The 18,291-nt window shown below is 38.9% G+C and overlaps 2 protein-coding genes across 2 annotated transcripts; both read left to right on the top strand.

Annotated features, from left to right (window-relative positions):
- The first annotated feature begins 1,648 nt into the window (after nucleotides 1-1,648).
- On the top strand, nucleotides 1,649-9,440 carry LOC108433354 (trypsin-3). Its single transcript, XM_017707859.2, has 6 exons — nucleotides 1,649-1,701; nucleotides 2,003-2,095; nucleotides 4,097-4,247; nucleotides 5,971-6,112; nucleotides 6,675-6,932; nucleotides 8,153-9,440. The coding sequence occupies exons 2-6, from the start codon at nucleotides 2,017-2,019 to the stop codon at nucleotides 8,303-8,305; spliced, it is 783 nt and encodes a 260-aa protein (XP_017563348.1). The 5' UTR covers nucleotides 1,649-1,701; nucleotides 2,003-2,016; the 3' UTR covers nucleotides 8,306-9,440.
- Nucleotides 9,441-12,654: 3,214 nt separating this feature from the next.
- cdaa (cytidine deaminase a) lies at nucleotides 12,655-17,250 on the top strand. The gene is made up of 4 exons (XM_017707858.1): nucleotides 12,655-12,873; nucleotides 16,465-16,576; nucleotides 16,702-16,759; nucleotides 16,920-17,250. The coding sequence occupies exons 1-4, from the start codon at nucleotides 12,741-12,743 to the stop codon at nucleotides 17,049-17,051; spliced, it is 435 nt and encodes a 144-aa protein (XP_017563347.1). The 5' UTR covers nucleotides 12,655-12,740; the 3' UTR covers nucleotides 17,052-17,250.
- The last annotated feature ends 1,041 nt before the right edge of the window (nucleotides 17,251-18,291 follow it).

Raw genomic sequence — 18,291 nt, 5'->3', positions numbered from 1 at the left:
GGTCCACAGACATACACACATTGGCTACTGGATCGTCAACATCACATGTACTGTACATTTGTGAAACCGTTTCACCTTGAAGCCATGGCTATATTGTAAAATTACAGTAGATTACTGGCCACTAGTTGCATTACTTTCACAGTAATTTACTGTACATAACAACAAAATAACTGTATAGACCTAATCAGAAGCTTTGTAATAATGATGGTTGGCTATACTTTCAGGTAGATAGTCTGTATGGAAGCAGCTCAGTGTACAGGACAAATTTACAATAAATTCGAACATAACAGATAAAACATCAGCAATGAAATCTTGGTGTGTTTGGCTGTAATATCAAAGTATGTAATGCATTTTACTTTTCCCATTTTCTAGTGTTCAAGAGCAGGTAGAGCTACAGTATTAAGTATTAATCTCAACCTGTGTATTTGCTAACACTTGCAGCTGAAACTGACAATTAAGTGAATATTTTACTCTGCCAGATAAAGATGCCAAGCACTATCACACAACCAATAAATGCACCAGAACATTAAATAGGATGTTATGTCGATGTATTGATAATAATAAATAACTTTGTCCACCTTTTCTGACAGTTTGAAAAGGACCTTATGTCAGATACTAATCACGTCCATCCTCCTTTCCCTGTGCGGAAATATTGGTGGAAAGTCTGTGAGAGCCTATTGCAAGGAGTAGGGCTATTGGAATGGATGGAAGGTAGCAAGTGAATGGCAAGACTATGCAAGATGACTGTAAATAAAAAGGGAATGTTTGACATTGATCAAGGGAAAACACTTTGTAAGGCTTAATGTATTAACTATGACCTTAGCTGTAGAGATGAAGGCCAGAACAGATGTGTGAAAGTTTTAGAGGGGTCTGGATGGTGGATTACTGTACTGCTTAGAAGTGCAAGCAAACCTTCAATCTTAAAAGACTTCATTGTGTATTGTGTGGCTCTTCAGCTCTGGTCCTGGAGGGAAGTTTGAACAATTTGGTCACTTCTTGACTTTACATTGGAGTTTTAGGTAAAATCCCAGCAAAACATTTGATGTTTTTAGGTTAGTTCACCAAAAAGTCATGTTTTTTTTTTGTATGGTTTCTGTGAGTTTCCTCAACATGTACACCTGCTTAGAAGGTGGCGTAAACATTTAGAATCTACTAATCTCAACATTAAAACTATTTTGTGTAGGGAAACCAGTTTTTATTTAGTAGTGCATTAACCTAAACTTAGATAGAACTGTAATGATTGCACATAGGGTAGCTTGGATTGAGAAGAGGCGGAACTCTTGTGTGGTTACAGAACTGAACATAGATGACCTACATTTTATCTTATATACAGCTGGGGTAACCTGCCCATGGTGCATTGTCTTCTCAGCGCAAACATACATGATCAAGGACATGCAAAACGTAACTAGCGGAATCAGAAGTTAGATACCAGATGAATATCTATTTTACTTTATCATAACAACTTCCTGCCCCACAGAGAATTTTTTTACCACTGAAACTCAAACCTGCAGCACCAGGGCGTTTATGCTTTGTCATATACTGGGTCAAGCTCTGTGCAGTGGCCTCAGTTCATTCTGGGACAACACAACATGCTAACAAAAGCTGCACACAAAAGGACATGGTTCTGATATAAAAGCTTTAAGGGAAGGGCACGCAGTCTCAGCTTCACTTATCCCAGGACCAAGAGACTCTCTGTCTATGGTGAGTTATTAAGCTTTTTGTTTTTTAAATATCTTGTGTGAAATCCTGCCACATTAAACTGGAAAGTCATATTAAGATCATGGGGAATTTGGTGACTTGTGCATTTTTCATCTGTCATTTATTGTAATTGAGCTACACTTGACTGAGAAAAAGCCTTCAATTCCAACTTCCAGGCACATAGTGTGATAAATCAAGCTGACAATAATATATGCAAGATGCACACAGACAGTGTTGCCATACACTGCATGGCTGTCACTGTAAATCATAAAAATGACGGTGTTTATTCTTTTCTGACTCCCAGTTTTTAGTACACTCATGTCTTCATCTGTACATGCTGGCAGTATGGCTCAAATCTGGGGTGCAGTGTTTCTCACCCTGACTTTTACAATCCAAGGTAGGTGCTTCATTTGAAATTAAACAGCTAAATCACATTCCCAGGCATTCTGCTTTGTTTCGGGGCAGGGTGCTGATTTCATGTAATCCTTTCAACGTCTTACGTTATAGACCAACCGAGAGTAAAGTCACCAAAAATACATGCTTGCGCAAACTTGTGCAAAACAAATGGTCTCTGTCATAAGAAATCTCATAGGAAAAAACATGCAGTAACACTTTTCTGAAGGCACCATTTGTAAGGCTACATGACATCTGCATAAGCCTTTTATGACAGTCAACATATACCTACATTCATATGCTGATGTTATCTGGACTGTTCTAATGAAATAGTTCAAACTGTGGTACCTCATTAAAATTATTTTTAAAAGCTTAGATATTTTTAAGGATTGCTTTACAGTCAGTTTACACTCAAGGCATTAATCGAGACAGTAATAAGTTAATTATATACAAAATCATTTACATACTTTCTATTGATGGATAATCTGTCTCAAAGCCTAAAAATGATATATAAAAGGCAGTGAGACTGCATCCCTGTCCATTATTGCCACAAGGTGAGCAATTAGATCCCATTGTTTTGAGGTAAATGCATCCCAAAGTCTGAAAATCTGTGTGTAACATTAAGAATTGTCACAACTGAAACACACTTGTGTTTTAATGAGAATCATTATGATTTCATGCAAGCACAACTGTTCAAAGCTGTGGTTGCTAGCCCTGTACTGGCTAGTGTTTTAGAGCTCTGCAAAATGAGGTAAAACGGTCACCACTGAAACGTTCACTGCTGAAATTCGGTGAAGTTTCAACAGTGTTATGGTTGTTTTGGAATGGAATGCTCAATCGTTTGTTTTAATAAAATAAACAGGATTAAGATACAGGGTCACGCAAAACAAAAGGATTTTAGTCTAAATCTGGGTTTTGAACCAATCCGTACAGTCCATGGTTGGGATAGTGTAGTGGTTAACACCTCTGGCTTCTACGCTGTAGACTGGGGTTCAATCCCTCACCTGGGCAAACACCCTGCACTATACCAATAAGAGTCCTTGGGCAAGACTCCTAACACCACCTTGGCCTATACCTGTGTAAAAAAATGATCAAATTGTAAGTCGCTCTGGATAAGAGCGTCAAATGCCGTAAAATGTAAATGTCCATTGGTTTATGTCAGTTGTCATGCAAGGCTTATGTAGCCGCTATGTAGTTTTATGAATGCTGCCCTACAGTAAAGCGTTAACAAACGTTCCTAACTTTATTTTGTGTTTATTCAGCAGGATTTGATTTTGGATCGGTTTAGTTTGGTCCAAACATCCTAAATGTTCAAACTACAGGAAAGCTGGTGTTTTCAAATGGTGTGAAAAAAAGGGGGGAAAAATGCAGTAAAGACATAGAATTGCAAGTTCAGCCTACTCTCAGCCTAAACCCTCTGCATGACCAAGATAACTCGTGATAATGTAGCATAATAATTTAAGAGTAAATTAGTCTGATATGTGAAGAGGTGCTGTTCTACATGTTCCACACAACCTTATGTCCGAAAATATTGTTCTAACTGGTCTAATAGGTACAGCTTGTATAATCTCCATAGAAAAGTATTGTCAGTGACTAAAACCAAGCCCTGGAGCTCATGAGGCTAAGCACCCCCCACACCACCCCCCAGCCCCCTGTGCTGTGGAGTGGTGGAATTATGTTCTCCTTCTCCGGAGTGATGAAGCTCCATCCAATACCTTTGACATGTGCTGGTGTCATCTAGAACTAGTTATCCGATATCAGTACGTGACCTCACTAATGGTTTTTGCTTATCTTCACAGCAATGTTATACCATCTAGTGTGAAGCTTTCCCATAAGAATAGAGGTTGTTGCTGCAGTGACGAGCTCAAAAAGGGGGTTAATACCATTGATTTCCATAGAAAAGTTGCAAAAGAAGGTGTCCACAAACTTGTAGAAGTTAGTCACATAAATAGCGCAGTTATCATTCAATTCATTTTGTGACTTCAGTCCCCTTTTCACTGACCAGGCACACTGCCCCAAAGGATCATTGGGGGCCAAGAAGTTGTGCCTCACTCCATCAAGTTCCAGGCCTCTCTTCAGTATGACAGACAGCACTACTGTGGAGGAACTCTCATCAGCCAACAGTGGGTGGTGTCTGCTGCCCACTGCTGGAGACCGTGAGTACTGCAGTAAAGAGGACAGTCTCAAAGCAGCCATATTCAACAGAATTAAGCAAATTTACATTATAAAGATGACAAAGAGGGTTTTCCATATTTTTCTTACATTTGCTTGCTTCTCCTTTTATGTACTCACTTCTGTTTAAATGGGTCATATCCTTTGTTTTTTTTCTTGTATTTGTTTTTTCCTGAGGTCCACTTTTGATGTTTGTCTAGTTTTATTTACAAAAACAGTCAGAATCTTTCTTTCATTTTCCATTTTCCAACCTCTCTTTATCCCTTAGAATTAAACAGAGTGTTTTTGTTACTGTGCCTTTAAGACTCATGTATATACAACCCAGATTCCAAAAAAGTTGGGATGCTGTGTAAAATGTAAAATTAAGATAAAGAAAAACAAAAACACCCACACTGTATTCATAATAGAACATAGAATACATATCAGATCATATTGAAAGTGAGACATTTTACCATTTCATGAAGAACATTAACTCATTTAGAACTTGATGGCAGCAATGCATCTCAAAAAAGTTGGGACAGGGGCAACAATGAGCTGGAAAAGTTAGAGAAATTATGGAACAAATTTAGAAAAATGACTTCCCACTGTCTACAGTACATAACAGGAGCATTAGTGCACATGGCACGGGTATCTTACACATCTGTGAAGGCATCATTAATGTTGAATGAAATATATACAGGTTTTGGCAACATATTCTGCCATCCAGACAGCATCTTTTTCATTGAAGGCCTTGCTTTTTTCAGCAAGAGAATGCTAAACCAAATACTGCTTCCATCCCAACAGTATGACTTCACAAAAGAAGAGGCCAGGTGCTGAACTGACCTGCCTGCAGTCAAGACCTTTCACCAATAGAAAACATTTAACACATCATGCAAAAAAAAATCTGGCAAAGAAGACTCAGGACTAGAATCCTACATTAGACAAAAATGGGACAACATTCCTCTCCCACAACTCAAGCAATTGGCCTCATCACTTCCCCGACACACCTGTGTTTCCATATTTGTACCGTATGGACAGGGGACCAAACTTTATCAAACTCTTTTATTTAAAAAAATAGTTTTCCTCATTATGGGCCGTTTAAAGTCTGAATTACAGATGAACAAAATAGAAATGACAGCACTGAATTACCTGAGTGGGTAGCGCTGTCACCTCACGGCGAGGAGGGCCTGGGTTCGATTCCCTGGCCAGGCGACTGGGGTCCTCTCTTTGTGGAGTTTGCATGTTCTCCCTATGTCTGTGTGGGTTTCCTCCCACAGTGCAAAGATGTGCAATTAGGCCAATTGGACTTGCCAAATTGCCCCTAGGTGTGAGTGTGTGAGTGACTGTATGTGTCTGTCTGTCTGCCCTGCGATGGACTGGCGACCTGTCCAGGGTGTTTCCTGCCTTCTGCCCAATGACCTCTGAGATAGGCTCCAGCACCCCATGCGCGACCCTGAGGGAGAAGCAGCTTAGACAGTGTGTGTGTGTGTGTGTGTGTGTGTGTGTGTGAATTACCTGACAACACTGAAAAAAAGAGTTCTAATATTTGCAAAGCTCTAGAAATCACATCAATGCATGAAAGAGGTGCACAGACTGTAGGTCTTAATAAGCAAGGGGAAGAAGCATGCATTTGATAGAAACTGAATCCCTCATTGTAACATTAGAAGTTGTAAGTCTCTCCAAAAGGATATTTGGTCCAGATTATATTATATGCTCTCTGCTGGACAGGAGCACTGTCATTCAGGTGGTTTTGAGTGAGCACAACCTGGCTGTCGAGGACGGGTATGAACAAGTGTACAACGTGTCCAGAATCATACTCAATCCTACCTACAACCCTAAAACGTACAATGGTGACATCATGCTCCTCAAGGTGAGTACGGCAAGGGATCAGCACAATTCAGAACGAAGGAAAGCAGACACTTCAAAATCACTACTGACTGTACATTACCACTCTGAAGTTTGGATAATACAAAGACAATAACTTCTACATATACAACATGTAACACTTCAATATTATATAGTAGACAACAAAACTTTCTTACATATTTTGTTTAATGCTTCAAGTATTATGTTAACAGGTTAAGCAACATGATACTGTATACTGTATTGACTTGGAATATATTTCTATATAAATTCATTGTTGATGTTATACAGCTTTCTCAGTCATTCTGGAACCATCTACAAGTCCATTCATCATTGAAGACACATCCAAAAATTAATTATGTTTTTAAAATTGCCTATTATCTTCCAACATATTATTTAAAAGTGGCACAGGCCTAACATAGTATTATTATTATTATTATTATTATTATTATTATTATTATTACTATTATTATTGAAAAAACGTTTGAGTTGTGATTCCAAACATTTCACCAGCAGAGCTCCCCTTCCTCACTCACCTCTGTAAGTAAAGGTCATTGTTTTGTTCACAGCTGAGTCGTCCAGTCTTATTGAATGCTTACGTGCAGCCAGCTCCTCTCCCGGACCCAGACGCAGCTCCTCTGGACCCCAGCACCACCTGCACTGTGTCTGGCTGGGGGGTCACTCGCATCTACAGCTTCTACCTGTCACCAGTGCTGCGCGCCGTGGATGTGGACTTCATTCCCAACTGCCAGGTGTACTATAGCGCGAGGGTCAATGACAACATGATCTGTGCAGGCTCTCGCTTTGGTGGCAAAGACTCCTGCCAGGTAGGTTCCCAAGCTAGATTTCTGACTATCGATAAATCTAGTGGGTTTCATCGCTCAACATGCGTCCAATTGATCCTCATAAACTCATGACTTTCCATGTTTATAACAAGGAAGTTACTTTTGTACGACTGTCAAAAGTCAGAAATACAAGTGGTAAGTTCAGTTGGCAGAGATATCAACTTATCTAGGGTTAGGGTTAAGGCTGATGATCACCTGAACTCAAGCAAGTTTGCTGACGTGACATGATGTTACACATTGCATAAACAGAACTGGAGCAAATAAAGCCTGACCACAGGCCACTGTTTTTAGTTCATGTTAGAATTTCTAAAAAAGCAAGCGAGTAAACTGGTTGACTGAAAATTCTGAGACAAAAGTCTGAACTTCAAATCAGCAGACAGACAGGCAGGTAGGCCATCCAGTCACATCATTCAGTCCGAATGAAATGATCGCGTGGGGTTTTTACAGTCCTGTGGTCTCTACCGATAGCATTTTTTTCATTTTATTGCCAGAGCATTTGATTTATTGATTACTTTGGGGATGTAAAGCATACTTTAAGAAATATTAAAAAAAAAAGTTTCTAGAATAACTCACCTACTCCAACTTTAAGGATGGAGTTTCAACAGCTGCACTTGGGACCGAGATATCAGCGAAAGGCCCATTTAACTGCAATGAAAAGCAGTTAACCACACATCACAGTTTTTGCTGTGATGTGCAGGAAGATAAACTTGCTCTCTTTAGATGTGTTGCTTCTGTGTAAGATTTGCTACTATTAGCTTCGTTACCAATTTTTTTTCTTGTCGGACTGATAAAAAAGGAAGCATGTGCTTCCATAAAACTATGTGAACGTAGCTGGTCAAATGTCTGAGGATGACACTGCTTATGAGTCTTAAATCAAGAGGTTTTCTGTGCTTTCTGAGTGAAGGGAAGTGTATTGAAATGGTCTGTAGTCATCAACAGGTAGACATTAAGTAAACACTGGAATACTCATTTACATCCTTAATTAGCAGTGGTATTAGATGTTCTAGGAAAGTTCTTGTTAAAGGACTACGTGTTTAGGTAGGCCCGTGTCTTTGAGTATGTCATTGACACACAATCCATCTGAGCACTACACTGGCTTTAAAAAAGAAAGTAAGTCATGCCAATCAAGACAATACAGTTGCCTGAAAATACACCTTACACCTTTGTTACTCATTGGGGTCATTTGTGTTGCTTGTTCACAGGGTGACTCAGGCGGACCCCTGACATGCAATGGCAATCTGGAAGGCATTGTGTCTTGGGGAATAGGATGTGCCAATCCCTACTACCCGGGCGTCTACACCAGAGTGAGGAGCTATGCCAAGTGGATCAGTGGATACATCTTTAATGACCCCTAACCTTGAGAAAAGAAGTGAAGGAATGGGGGATAGTTTATCCTAATTGGCCTATCCATGCTCTGCCCAAATGCGTGTTTTATCATAGATAGTGTTGCCAGGTCAGACAAGCTTTACAGAATGCAGGCAAAAATTCCATTTAACACAGTGAGAAACTGTAGCACGCAACTCAATTTTTGTTAAAACGTCCAAAATGTCTGTATAATTTAATCATTAAGATGTAAACAAAGTCATTCAGACTGTTTCTCTGTTCTAGAGAGAAAAAACAAAGGAGTCAGAATTGCTGGTGGATCCCTTGAATAACAACATTGTTATTGCTAACAATCTGGTTGCTACATGCCAGATATCACTGCTGCAAAAGCACGCTTTGTAAACAGAGGTAGTTCAATTGCTTTGACAGAAGTAACGCAGTTTGAGCAGTTGCTGTTGGCATTGACGTTTCATGAAAGAGCATATGCATGTGTGTAGAAATAGCATGTGTGTAGAAATCTTTCTAAGCTGGCTGCAAAAAATTCATGATTCATAGGCTGTAGAGGCTTTTAGGAGAAAAACCATCCACAGGACAAAACTTTTGAACATTTTTGTTTACCACAAAATGCATTTATTTTTGCCATAAAGGAAACCGGCTTAGAACTGGACTTGCTAATGTGAACATGACATCAAGTACCAAGTGACGACAGGACTTCAGAGGCCTAGAATGACTAAGAACAAACGCGTTTGTGGGCGGAGCATGGACTAGTGAATTGAGACTGATAGGTAGATTTTATGGGGACCAAAAAGAAGTTTATATGAAATATTTGCTAATATTCTTTTGAAAACATTTTAAATGTTAAAGATTCTCTTCCTAAAGCCATCAATTTGTAGAGAAAACTTTGATGCATAACCACTTGTTTAATCCACTGAAAGGCTCATATTTTTCATTTTAGTTTCTCCCATCTGGCCTTTTTTTTTTTTTTACATTTGTATGATTTCCTCAAATATAGTCTTAATAAATTCTTACATGACTATCTTTCAATCTCTCTTTATCAATTAGAACTCAACAGGCTGTTACTGTGCCTTTAAGATACATGTAATTGAGCTCTGTTCTGATTGGCTGCCCTGCACTGTGCCTTATTAAAACTACTAAGTCTGAGCTGAAGCAGTGTCAGTGTGAGTGGGCCGGGCCAACAGCCCAACATTCTATAATACAGGCTTTTTAACTAATTGTATACAGTAAATGTACAACATAATGCCAAACTGTGTGGGCAAAATTGCTTATGCTATTTGGTGCCTTGTTCTTTCTTTTTTTTTCTTTTAAAAGTAAAAAGTAAGACTAATTCTTGTTTGTTTAGTTTCGTTAGAGAACTTGTAGAGAGGAGAATTCCCACTCCGCAATGTCGTCCAGTTTTCTCAGATGCTAGAGAGTGCCCCAGAGTCCAAAATGAATGGACTGATATGGAGCATTTGAGCAAAATTATGGTTTATAAATTCTTAAACATTTTTAATGTAAAAGAATAAATTCATTTCCTGAACATGGACTATCATAAAACATTTTAACGCTGCTTTTATACTTTACGAGCTTTTAAACTCGAGTTACAGGAGTTTAAAATGGCACCTCATGTACGTCCATGATGTCTGTCAGCACGAACAGCCAATGAGCTGTTCCGCTCACCAATAAGTCATCATGCTCTAGCAGTAATTCCCGGCTCCTGCTGCTCAAAACATGTTTGCTGTAGAAAAAAGGAAACATATCAGTCAGATTTCTGTACTTTTTTAGTGAAATACATCCTACTTTCTAAAATTAAATGTTCTAGGAAAGTGATTAGAAACAAACTTTTCGTTGTTAGCCGTTGAGCTCCACTCACTCCCGTTCACTGAAGACTCGCTTGTGGGTGCCCTCTGCTGATTAGCAGCCCTGTTTTTGATATAATGAGGGGAATAGGAAGTGGCCAGGCTCCTCATAAACCAGCTCTGGTTTCATGTCATGTCACATGATCTGAGAAATTCTTTAATATCCACAATCCCAACAACACTTTTTACAATGTTTACAACTTTTGGTCATTCACCCCACCCCACCCCACCCCACCCACTCTCACACATACTTGCGACTTCAAGCTGAGATCTGAAGTATGTAGTAGCTGGGACATGTTCACTCGACAACACCATCATGGATGATGTCAAATGGAGCCTGAAAGAACTGATTACCAAATCTTAGAAAGATTGCTTTTATTCAAGGTAACATAGCAATTTAATTTTAAAACGTCTTCCAAGAAGTTCTTCCATTAAGATTTTACCTTTTCAGCAATGCTATAGAACACAGTCCTTATACATGATCCTTTTCTTTAGGGTTTCCTGAAGGGATTTCCTGAAGATTTAAACACTGAGTTACAGCTTTACAGAGTTCCGTGTTAATGAATGACAAAGCTGTGGCTAAAATGATTCCTCCAAATGCTTATTTAAGCCAGGCTGGCCTACACTAGGCCCACTGTGAGCGAACAGCTGAGGAAATAAAAACAAGCATAGTCAGAGGGATGAACTGTGGTTTGTAGTTTATTGAAAGGATAAATAACTGAAACATGTTTTTAAACACCAGGATTGCTTTATTGTCACCTTCAGGATTCTTGGGGAACACCTTTTTATAGATGGACTGTCAGCTGTTCTAGACAGATAAAGATGCCCTCATCCTCAACAACACAGTGCAGCACAGGTGATAGTAGCTTTTACATCCCAATCAAGATAAGCAGTCTCTGATCTGATATGTGGTTTTAATCAAATACTGTTTCAGATCACCAAAGAAAGTTCCACCAATGCTTCTAAATGTAAATGGTGTCTTTCCAGACTCATACTGGGCTGATCTCCATTACTGTCACATTGCTTACGATCATGCAATGACACAGAGATGACGAAGCTATGAGTGATCCCACCAAGCAAGTTTTGCTTCACCCTTCTGCGTCATAAACTATTTCCTCATTCCACATTCTGTATGATACGACAAAATCATTTCCTGTGTTATACTGTTGTTTATTCTCAGTTGTGTTGGTGGGGAGACGAAAGCTCTGTAGACACTATCTGGATTTAAACATGAACAACTTTATTTCAAATGAACAAGATAGGGTTAAAGCCCTGTGAGAGTCCCGAAGGCCGAATGTGGGATCCTTCTCTTGTAAAAGCTGCCTCTGCTTTATATATTAGTGAATGGCCGCAGAAACACACACACATCCATACATTCCCATAAGGAAACATCTGGAAAAGCTCATTCGAACGCAATCAGGTACCTCCGGCAAACACTGTTCTCATAACATTGGCATGCATATTATATGCATTAGCTCCCTCTCTTGAAGGAGGGGGCGAGAGAGGCCCTCAACAGAGCACACACGCATTAACAGAGGAAAAGAGGGCCTAACAACAGATATAAAAATATAAAGAAAAACATGAATATAACAATATAACAAATACAAGATGAGTGTAAAGACACCTCAATACTCAGAGGTATACATTGCCCACTGCCTCAGGCTTAACGTTTCACATTTTAACCCTCAAAAATTCCCAGCTTGTAGCCTGAATGGCCACTCACTTGAAGATTTTTCTTGCATTCTTTCTCCCTATTTAACAAACCTGATGCCAGTACAGTCACTACAATGGCAATGTAATTTAATGATGTAAGATTTTTAATAAATATTTCCTTTTTCAAAGCAATACATGTTGCTTTTGGGACTGAAGCATGCACGCTAATTGCAAATACAATGGTATTAACATGTTTCTATTATTCTGGCCACCAATTCTTCATCTTGGCCACAAGATTTGGCACATTTTTAAAGCTGTCCACCCCCAGTTGTACCAGTTATCTGCTGCTGACTACTGAAAAACAGGTCAACTTTGCTATAGGTACAGTCGTATGCAAAACATTTGGGCATCCTTAGTGAAATGACACGTTTTGTTGATTTTGTATGGGATACATCTTCTACAGAAAACACACTGCTCCACATTTATTGCACAATTACTGTTAATTTGCTGAATTTACCATATTGGAAAAATCTAAAATCTAAAATGTGGCCTGTACAAAAGTTACAGCACATGTCATATTGTATATTTTATTCCCAATATGTCAAACTCAGCAAATAAATAGAAATTTGCAAAATTTGCAGTAAATTGCCATGGTTACATTCTCTGTGGAGGATGTGTTCACTTACTTTTATGACATTTGACCAGAATGTTCAAACTTTTGCATACCTCTGTATGTGGAGGTCAAATAGAAAAGAAATGCCACCTTAACCTCATATAGTGTTTTTTTAGTGCAGCAGCTATGGCGAAACAGCTGCTGAGTAATGTTGGATACACATTCCTGTAATCATTACGTCAGCAGTGCAGCCACATACCCTCCCCACAAGCACATTCACACGTACTTAAGACAGTGCCCGGACAATCTGGAGTATGTGGTAGCTGGCACGCAGTCATCGTCATGGCAGAAGACAACTGGAACCCACAAGATCTGATAACCAAATCTCACGAAGCTAAAGAATGCTCCTACAGCCCATACAGCAAGTTCAGAGTAGGAGCAGCTCTGCTCACAGCTGATGGATCTGTCTTTACTGGTGAGAAGCATTAAGATTCTAGAGACTCATAACAGATGTCTCAAACATTTACTTAAGCAATAGAACACTCTAGGTTGTATGTTAACAGGAATATCACCACTGGCTGTAATTAGGCTGCTGCAGATGTATTTGTCAATGTTTGTCAAGACTGTAATACCTTTAATTCCCTCTATTCCACTTATTTAATGCTATCAGTGCTACTTATTCTGCAAAATGTCCGCACAATGAAATGGTTTCGATGTAATCATAGTCACTCAGAGTGGTTTGGTGTGAAATGCTCCTTTCTAGAGAAACATCAGAGTAAGAATTGTTCACAGTGGTGGTGATAGGAACCAAACGTCTGAAGTCTTTAATGCCTCTAAGATGGAGTGTTGTGAAGTAAAATAGATCCCAAAGGAAGCTTTGCTACTATTTTACCATTTTCTACATCACTTATAAAATCTGTGAAGAAACATGTAGGTTCACTGGTTGTGCTGGAAAGTAAATAAAATGCTTAAATTTCTGTACTACTATTACTATCACTAAAATATTACTCAATTACTTTGTAATTATTTAATTTGTACTTTTTTGTGGTACTTTTTTAAGGTTTAAGACCTAAATGTTTGTCTCAACATCTGAACATTTGAATTATACAGACGTTGAAAATTGAAATGAAAAATTGAAATGAAAAATGTGTATTTCTTTATAATATTGACAATTTCTTCCTCCAAAATAGGAGATTCAGATTCAGATTCAGATTCAGATTCCTTTATTGATCCCAGGGGGAAATTGCAGTTGTTACAGTTGCAGCCATTTATGTAAAAATAAACACTTTACTAATAATTTAAGACAATATAGAGAAATGTACAGTATGTACACAAGATTTAAGTACTTATGAATATAGTAAGGTGGCGGTTTTGTGATAGTAATATGAAACATCAGGTATAAAGCAGTTACAATTATTTAGATTATTTAAATTAGTTAGTGTCCCTCTGAGTTATTGCACACACAATTGTTATTATTGCACATATGAACAGTTTCGTATTGAGTTTTGTGAATCACACACTGAGGGAGGAGTTATAGAGTTTGATGGCCACAGGTAAGAATGACTTCCTGTCAGTGTTCTTAGCCCAGTCCAGTTTATTGTCAATATACACACCCAGATATTTGTAATCATCCACAGTGTCCACACTGACCCCGCTGATGGACACAGGGGTCACCGATGCCTTGTCCCTCCTCAGGTCCACCACCAGTTCCTTTGTCTTTGTCACATTGAGCTGCAGGTGGTTCCGCTCACACCATGCGACAAAGTCCTTCACCGTCGCCCTGTACTCATCCTCCACTCCCCTGCTGATACATCCAACTATTGCAGATTCATCAGAAAACTTCTGAAAGTGGCAAGTCTCTGTGCAGTAGCTGAAGTCCGTGCTGTAGAGCGTGAAGAGGAAGGGAGAGAGGACAGTTCCTTGTGGAACTCCAGTGTTGCTGACCACTTTGTCCGACAGACAGTGCCAGATCCAGCAGCTTTGCACAACTTGTCAAGCTTGGCTCCTCCCACTCCCCCCATGTGCTTTTTGTTTACCTTTAGATAGTCCATGTGCTTCTTTGTTTTGGTATCCCTAGTCCTACTCCCTTGTTTTGTGCCTCTGCCCCTGGTTGTTTTCACCTGTCCCTCGTCTTCCCGGTGTCGTATTTAAACCCTGGGTTTGCCCTTTGTTTTCGCTGGTCTTTGTTTGATGTTAGATGTACTGATTGTTTGAATCGTTTGTATGTCCTGTTGGAAGTGTTTGGGTTTGTGTTTTTGTGAGTGTATTTCGTCATGTCTGCCAATCGATCTCTCCGTGTTGGTTACATGAACCTGGACTGTCATGACCACGAACCTGGATTTGCCCTCCTGGATTTACCATATTGTTGTTACTTTGCAGACAGTGGTAAGCAGAATGATCCAAGTAAGATGACAAAAACCTGCTGGTATCAGATATAACAACACAGGATAGAACTCTTTTCAACTAGTCAGATTACGTGACTGGAACTGGAGTATAAAAGACAAAAGACTTTATGCCGGCACTTGTTCTAGATAACAAAACTATGTAGCTTCAGAGCAACTTTGAGCTTCTCATTTCCAGCAACCGTAATTCTGAACATGACAACTCTCTGAATGTTTCCTGAAGGAAAGCTTTGAACACTCATGTGTAGCATAAAACTATTCAGCGTTAATGATTGACACAAATGTGACTGATATTATTCCTCCAAATGCTGGTGAGGTACAATGGGTTCACTGTGAGTGAACAGCTGAGGAAATACAATCAGGCACAGAGAAAAGAGACAAAGGACAGAAAAGCTAATTGTTTTACTTCTATTTCTGTACCATTCCTACAGTGTATTGGTACATGAAACTAAATTGACGCACAACATATTAGACGACTTGTTTCTAAACATAGTGTTGCATTACGGTCATGTGCTCTGAGTGTTCTCCTAGACAAACATGGTCTCTAACTGAAATATATTTAGTGAAACACATGTGGTTTTAATCACCTCTGTAAGTTTAATCAAGTGACGTATCAGACCACCAGTGAAATGCTAAGTGTCATGTCATAGATGTTGATATACCAATGAAACAATGACAGTAAACTGAAAAAGAGATCATACCACAGGCAAAAAACAACACATAAGATGAGAACATACGAGAGACAAACAGCAATGTTTATAGAGAGGAGGAAGCTTGTGCACTTATTGATTGAATCATAATGAATTATCAATGCGTTACAGTTTATTTTGGCTTTCGATAGTCAAGTCCATATACAGTATTGTACCAAAGGTGATATTCAAACTTTCTGCATAATTAAACAGTTCAGATGCAATCACAGTGATTCAGTGTGGTCTGATGTGAAATGGCACATCACACCAAGATATTTAAAAGCTTAGGTGAATCAACTCCCCATAATTTTACTTAATTTGTTCGGCTAACATGTATAACTAACAATGCTGTAGATGATCTTGTTAAAAATTACGTATTTATATACAGAATACATACTAGTACTGTCTGTACTGTATGTTTAAAGGGATTTTTTTCAAAATGTCTGCATAAAGGAATGGATGATATGTAAAGAAAGTCTTTCAGAGTGGTTTGATGTGAAATGGTTTATCATAGAGAAACCTGCTTGAATTACTTACAATGGTGGTGATAGGAGCCAGGAGTCACAATGTGTACAATGCAAATTTGGCCATTTATAGCCCATCTCAAAACCCTTGTAAAACAATTTCTCAGGCATCAGGAAGTATATTCATCTGCATTTATCATAAATGTTCCCTGTGAGGTGGCTTTAAATGCTACATATATTGCTATTACCACCACTTGATATGTTTACCTATAAAGCATTTCACGTCAAACTGCTCTGAATGCCTGTGTTTCCATCTAAACCATTGAATTGTCCAGATATTTTAAATATAATGGAATTCCATTTAATTATATCCTGTAATGAACTGGAATCAGACTGAATCAAATGCTTAATCACTGAGCTGTGTGTCACTGTGACTGTATTTTCATGGTTAATGCTGTATTCTTGGTACAGTTGCTGAAATCTAGGATCATTTTTCTTGCTCCCTCTACAGGCTGCAATGTAGAAAATGCCTGCACCGCTCTTGGTATCTGCGCTGAGAAGACTGCGATCTCCAAAGCCGTGTCAGAGGGACATAGAGATTTCAAGGCCATTGCTGTAGCAAGGTGTTAATTCAACCTCACTGTCGTCATATGATTATGATGACATATATTACAATGATATGATACTTAAATGCTGTTTTCATGTGTCTTAGACTCTTTTAATGGTTCATCTTCCTTCCTTCTTTTAGTGACATGGTGGAAAGTTATATCTCACCGTGTGGTGGCTGCAGACAATTTATGAGGGAGGTTAGTTTCCATTATGTTAGTCGATCGTGCAGTAAAGGCAGGACACATTTCTGCTTCTTCTGGACAGCCCAACATTCTGATATGTAATAAAACCCCTCAGTGCTGTAACCTGTAACCTATAACTCTGAGTGACACTCACGGGGTCTTCCTTCTCTTGCAGTTCGGGCTGGAGTGGGACGTTTATTTATCTAAGCCAGATGGGACTTTCATGAAGATGACAGTAGAGGAGCTCCTTCCAGAGTCCTTTGGCCCTAACAACATGGAAAGGAAGAAAGCAGTTCCTCTTCATTAACTAATAAACATGTTATCTAGAAAAACAAAACCAAGACTAAAACAACTGTTACAGGTTCACATCTAACTGGTATATGTGTTATATTAAAATATCATTATGTTACTATCATTTGCTTGTATATGCTGAGGTAAAAGCAGTGGTGCTTCTCATATTTTAGGAATTAAACAAAACCCCCTTGCAGGACCCAGCAAACACCCTTCACCTGTTTTATTAATGCATTGCGTGCTTCATTTTTTGAGCCCAAACACCGAAACTGACCAATGAGGGCTGCTGACACATGGGCTAATTGCACACCAACATTTGACATGTCTTATGTTATGCAGTAATGACTTCTACAGTACAGAGTGATGCAGATCCAGCATAAGATGAGATCATCTATGCAAGACAAAACACCCCAGGTAGGCTAAAATAAAAATAAAAAATTAAATAATAATAAAAAAAATTATTCCTTGTGTATGCACTTTTTGCTCGAGCGAAAACAGCAGTGTAGAGTCTGGGGTCAGTGTCGAATCATTTGGATGTGCTGGATCTGAACATATGCTCTGATTGGCTACTTTCATCCAGCTGTCTGATTGTTCAATGAAATGCTCTGATTTGGTTCTTTAGTCCTTTAATCTAATTGACCGTTTTCATGCTGCACTCCAGTTAGCTACTTCTATCTTGAGCTCTCTTGGAACTTACTGTTCTCCGTAACTTGCCTATTACCTCTACATTTATAATGAATTAAAGTAATTAATCAAATTCTGTTTACTTTCTGCAGTAATTATACTGATGTGATATTACATCAGTATAATCACATACATGCATTCAACTGTAAAAAAAAAAGTATTTAATTAGTGCACTTGACTACAGCTGACAAATCTTTGAAGGTTAACTTATCATATTATTTACTAGCCTACTTCATACTGTAGCTCACAGAGCAGCACTGCTGAACTGACCCAGTGCATATTCATTCGCCTGTTTGATGAGCAAACTAATCTGTCACAGCAACAATTACTAGTAATATAGCTCTTATAACTGACTGATAGGAACCCCTATGGCACAAGCATAATTGATGCTTTATTGATGATGGCTGACTGTCTGATTTATAATCCCACTTTCCACAAATGAGGTAGCAAGAAAGGTGGCCATGGTTCTTTCTACAGTAGCACTGGTCACCTGAAGCCGCCCCTCGGCTACGCCTCTGTTCCTTAGACCCATATCTGAGCCAAATTTATACTGGGATTTAGTGTGACTTTAA

The sequence above is a fragment of the Pygocentrus nattereri genome, chromosome 9, assembly GCF_015220715.1.
Source record: "Pygocentrus nattereri isolate fPygNat1 chromosome 9, fPygNat1.pri, whole genome shotgun sequence".
Classification (NCBI taxonomy): Eukaryota; Metazoa; Chordata; class Actinopteri; order Characiformes; family Serrasalmidae; genus Pygocentrus; species Pygocentrus nattereri.
The sequence above is the reverse complement of the archived record's forward strand: the minus strand, read 5'-3'. Positions and strand labels throughout refer to the sequence as shown.

Bases quoted from the DNA above. Each gene is read 5' to 3' on its own strand.
- LOC108433354 (XM_017707859.2), top strand. From the start codon at position 2,017: ATGTCTTCATCTGTACATGCTGGCAGTATGGCTCAAATCTGGGGTGCA. The intron at 2,096-4,096 runs GTAGGTGCTTCA...TTCACTGACCAG, and splicing joins CCTGACTTTTACAATCCAAG to GCACACTGCCCCAAAGGATC. The intron at 4,248-5,970 runs GTGAGTACTGCA...TCTGCTGGACAG, and splicing joins GCTGCCCACTGCTGGAGACC to GAGCACTGTCATTCAGGTGG.
- cdaa (XM_017707858.1), top strand. From the start codon at position 12,741: ATGGCAGAAGACAACTGGAACCCACAAGATCTGATAACCAAATCTCAC. The intron at 16,577-16,701 runs GTGTTAATTCAA...TCCTTCTTTTAG, and splicing joins AAGGCCATTGCTGTAGCAAG to TGACATGGTGGAAAGTTATA. The intron at 16,760-16,919 runs GTTAGTTTCCAT...CTTCTCTTGCAG, and splicing joins GCAGACAATTTATGAGGGAG to TTCGGGCTGGAGTGGGACGT.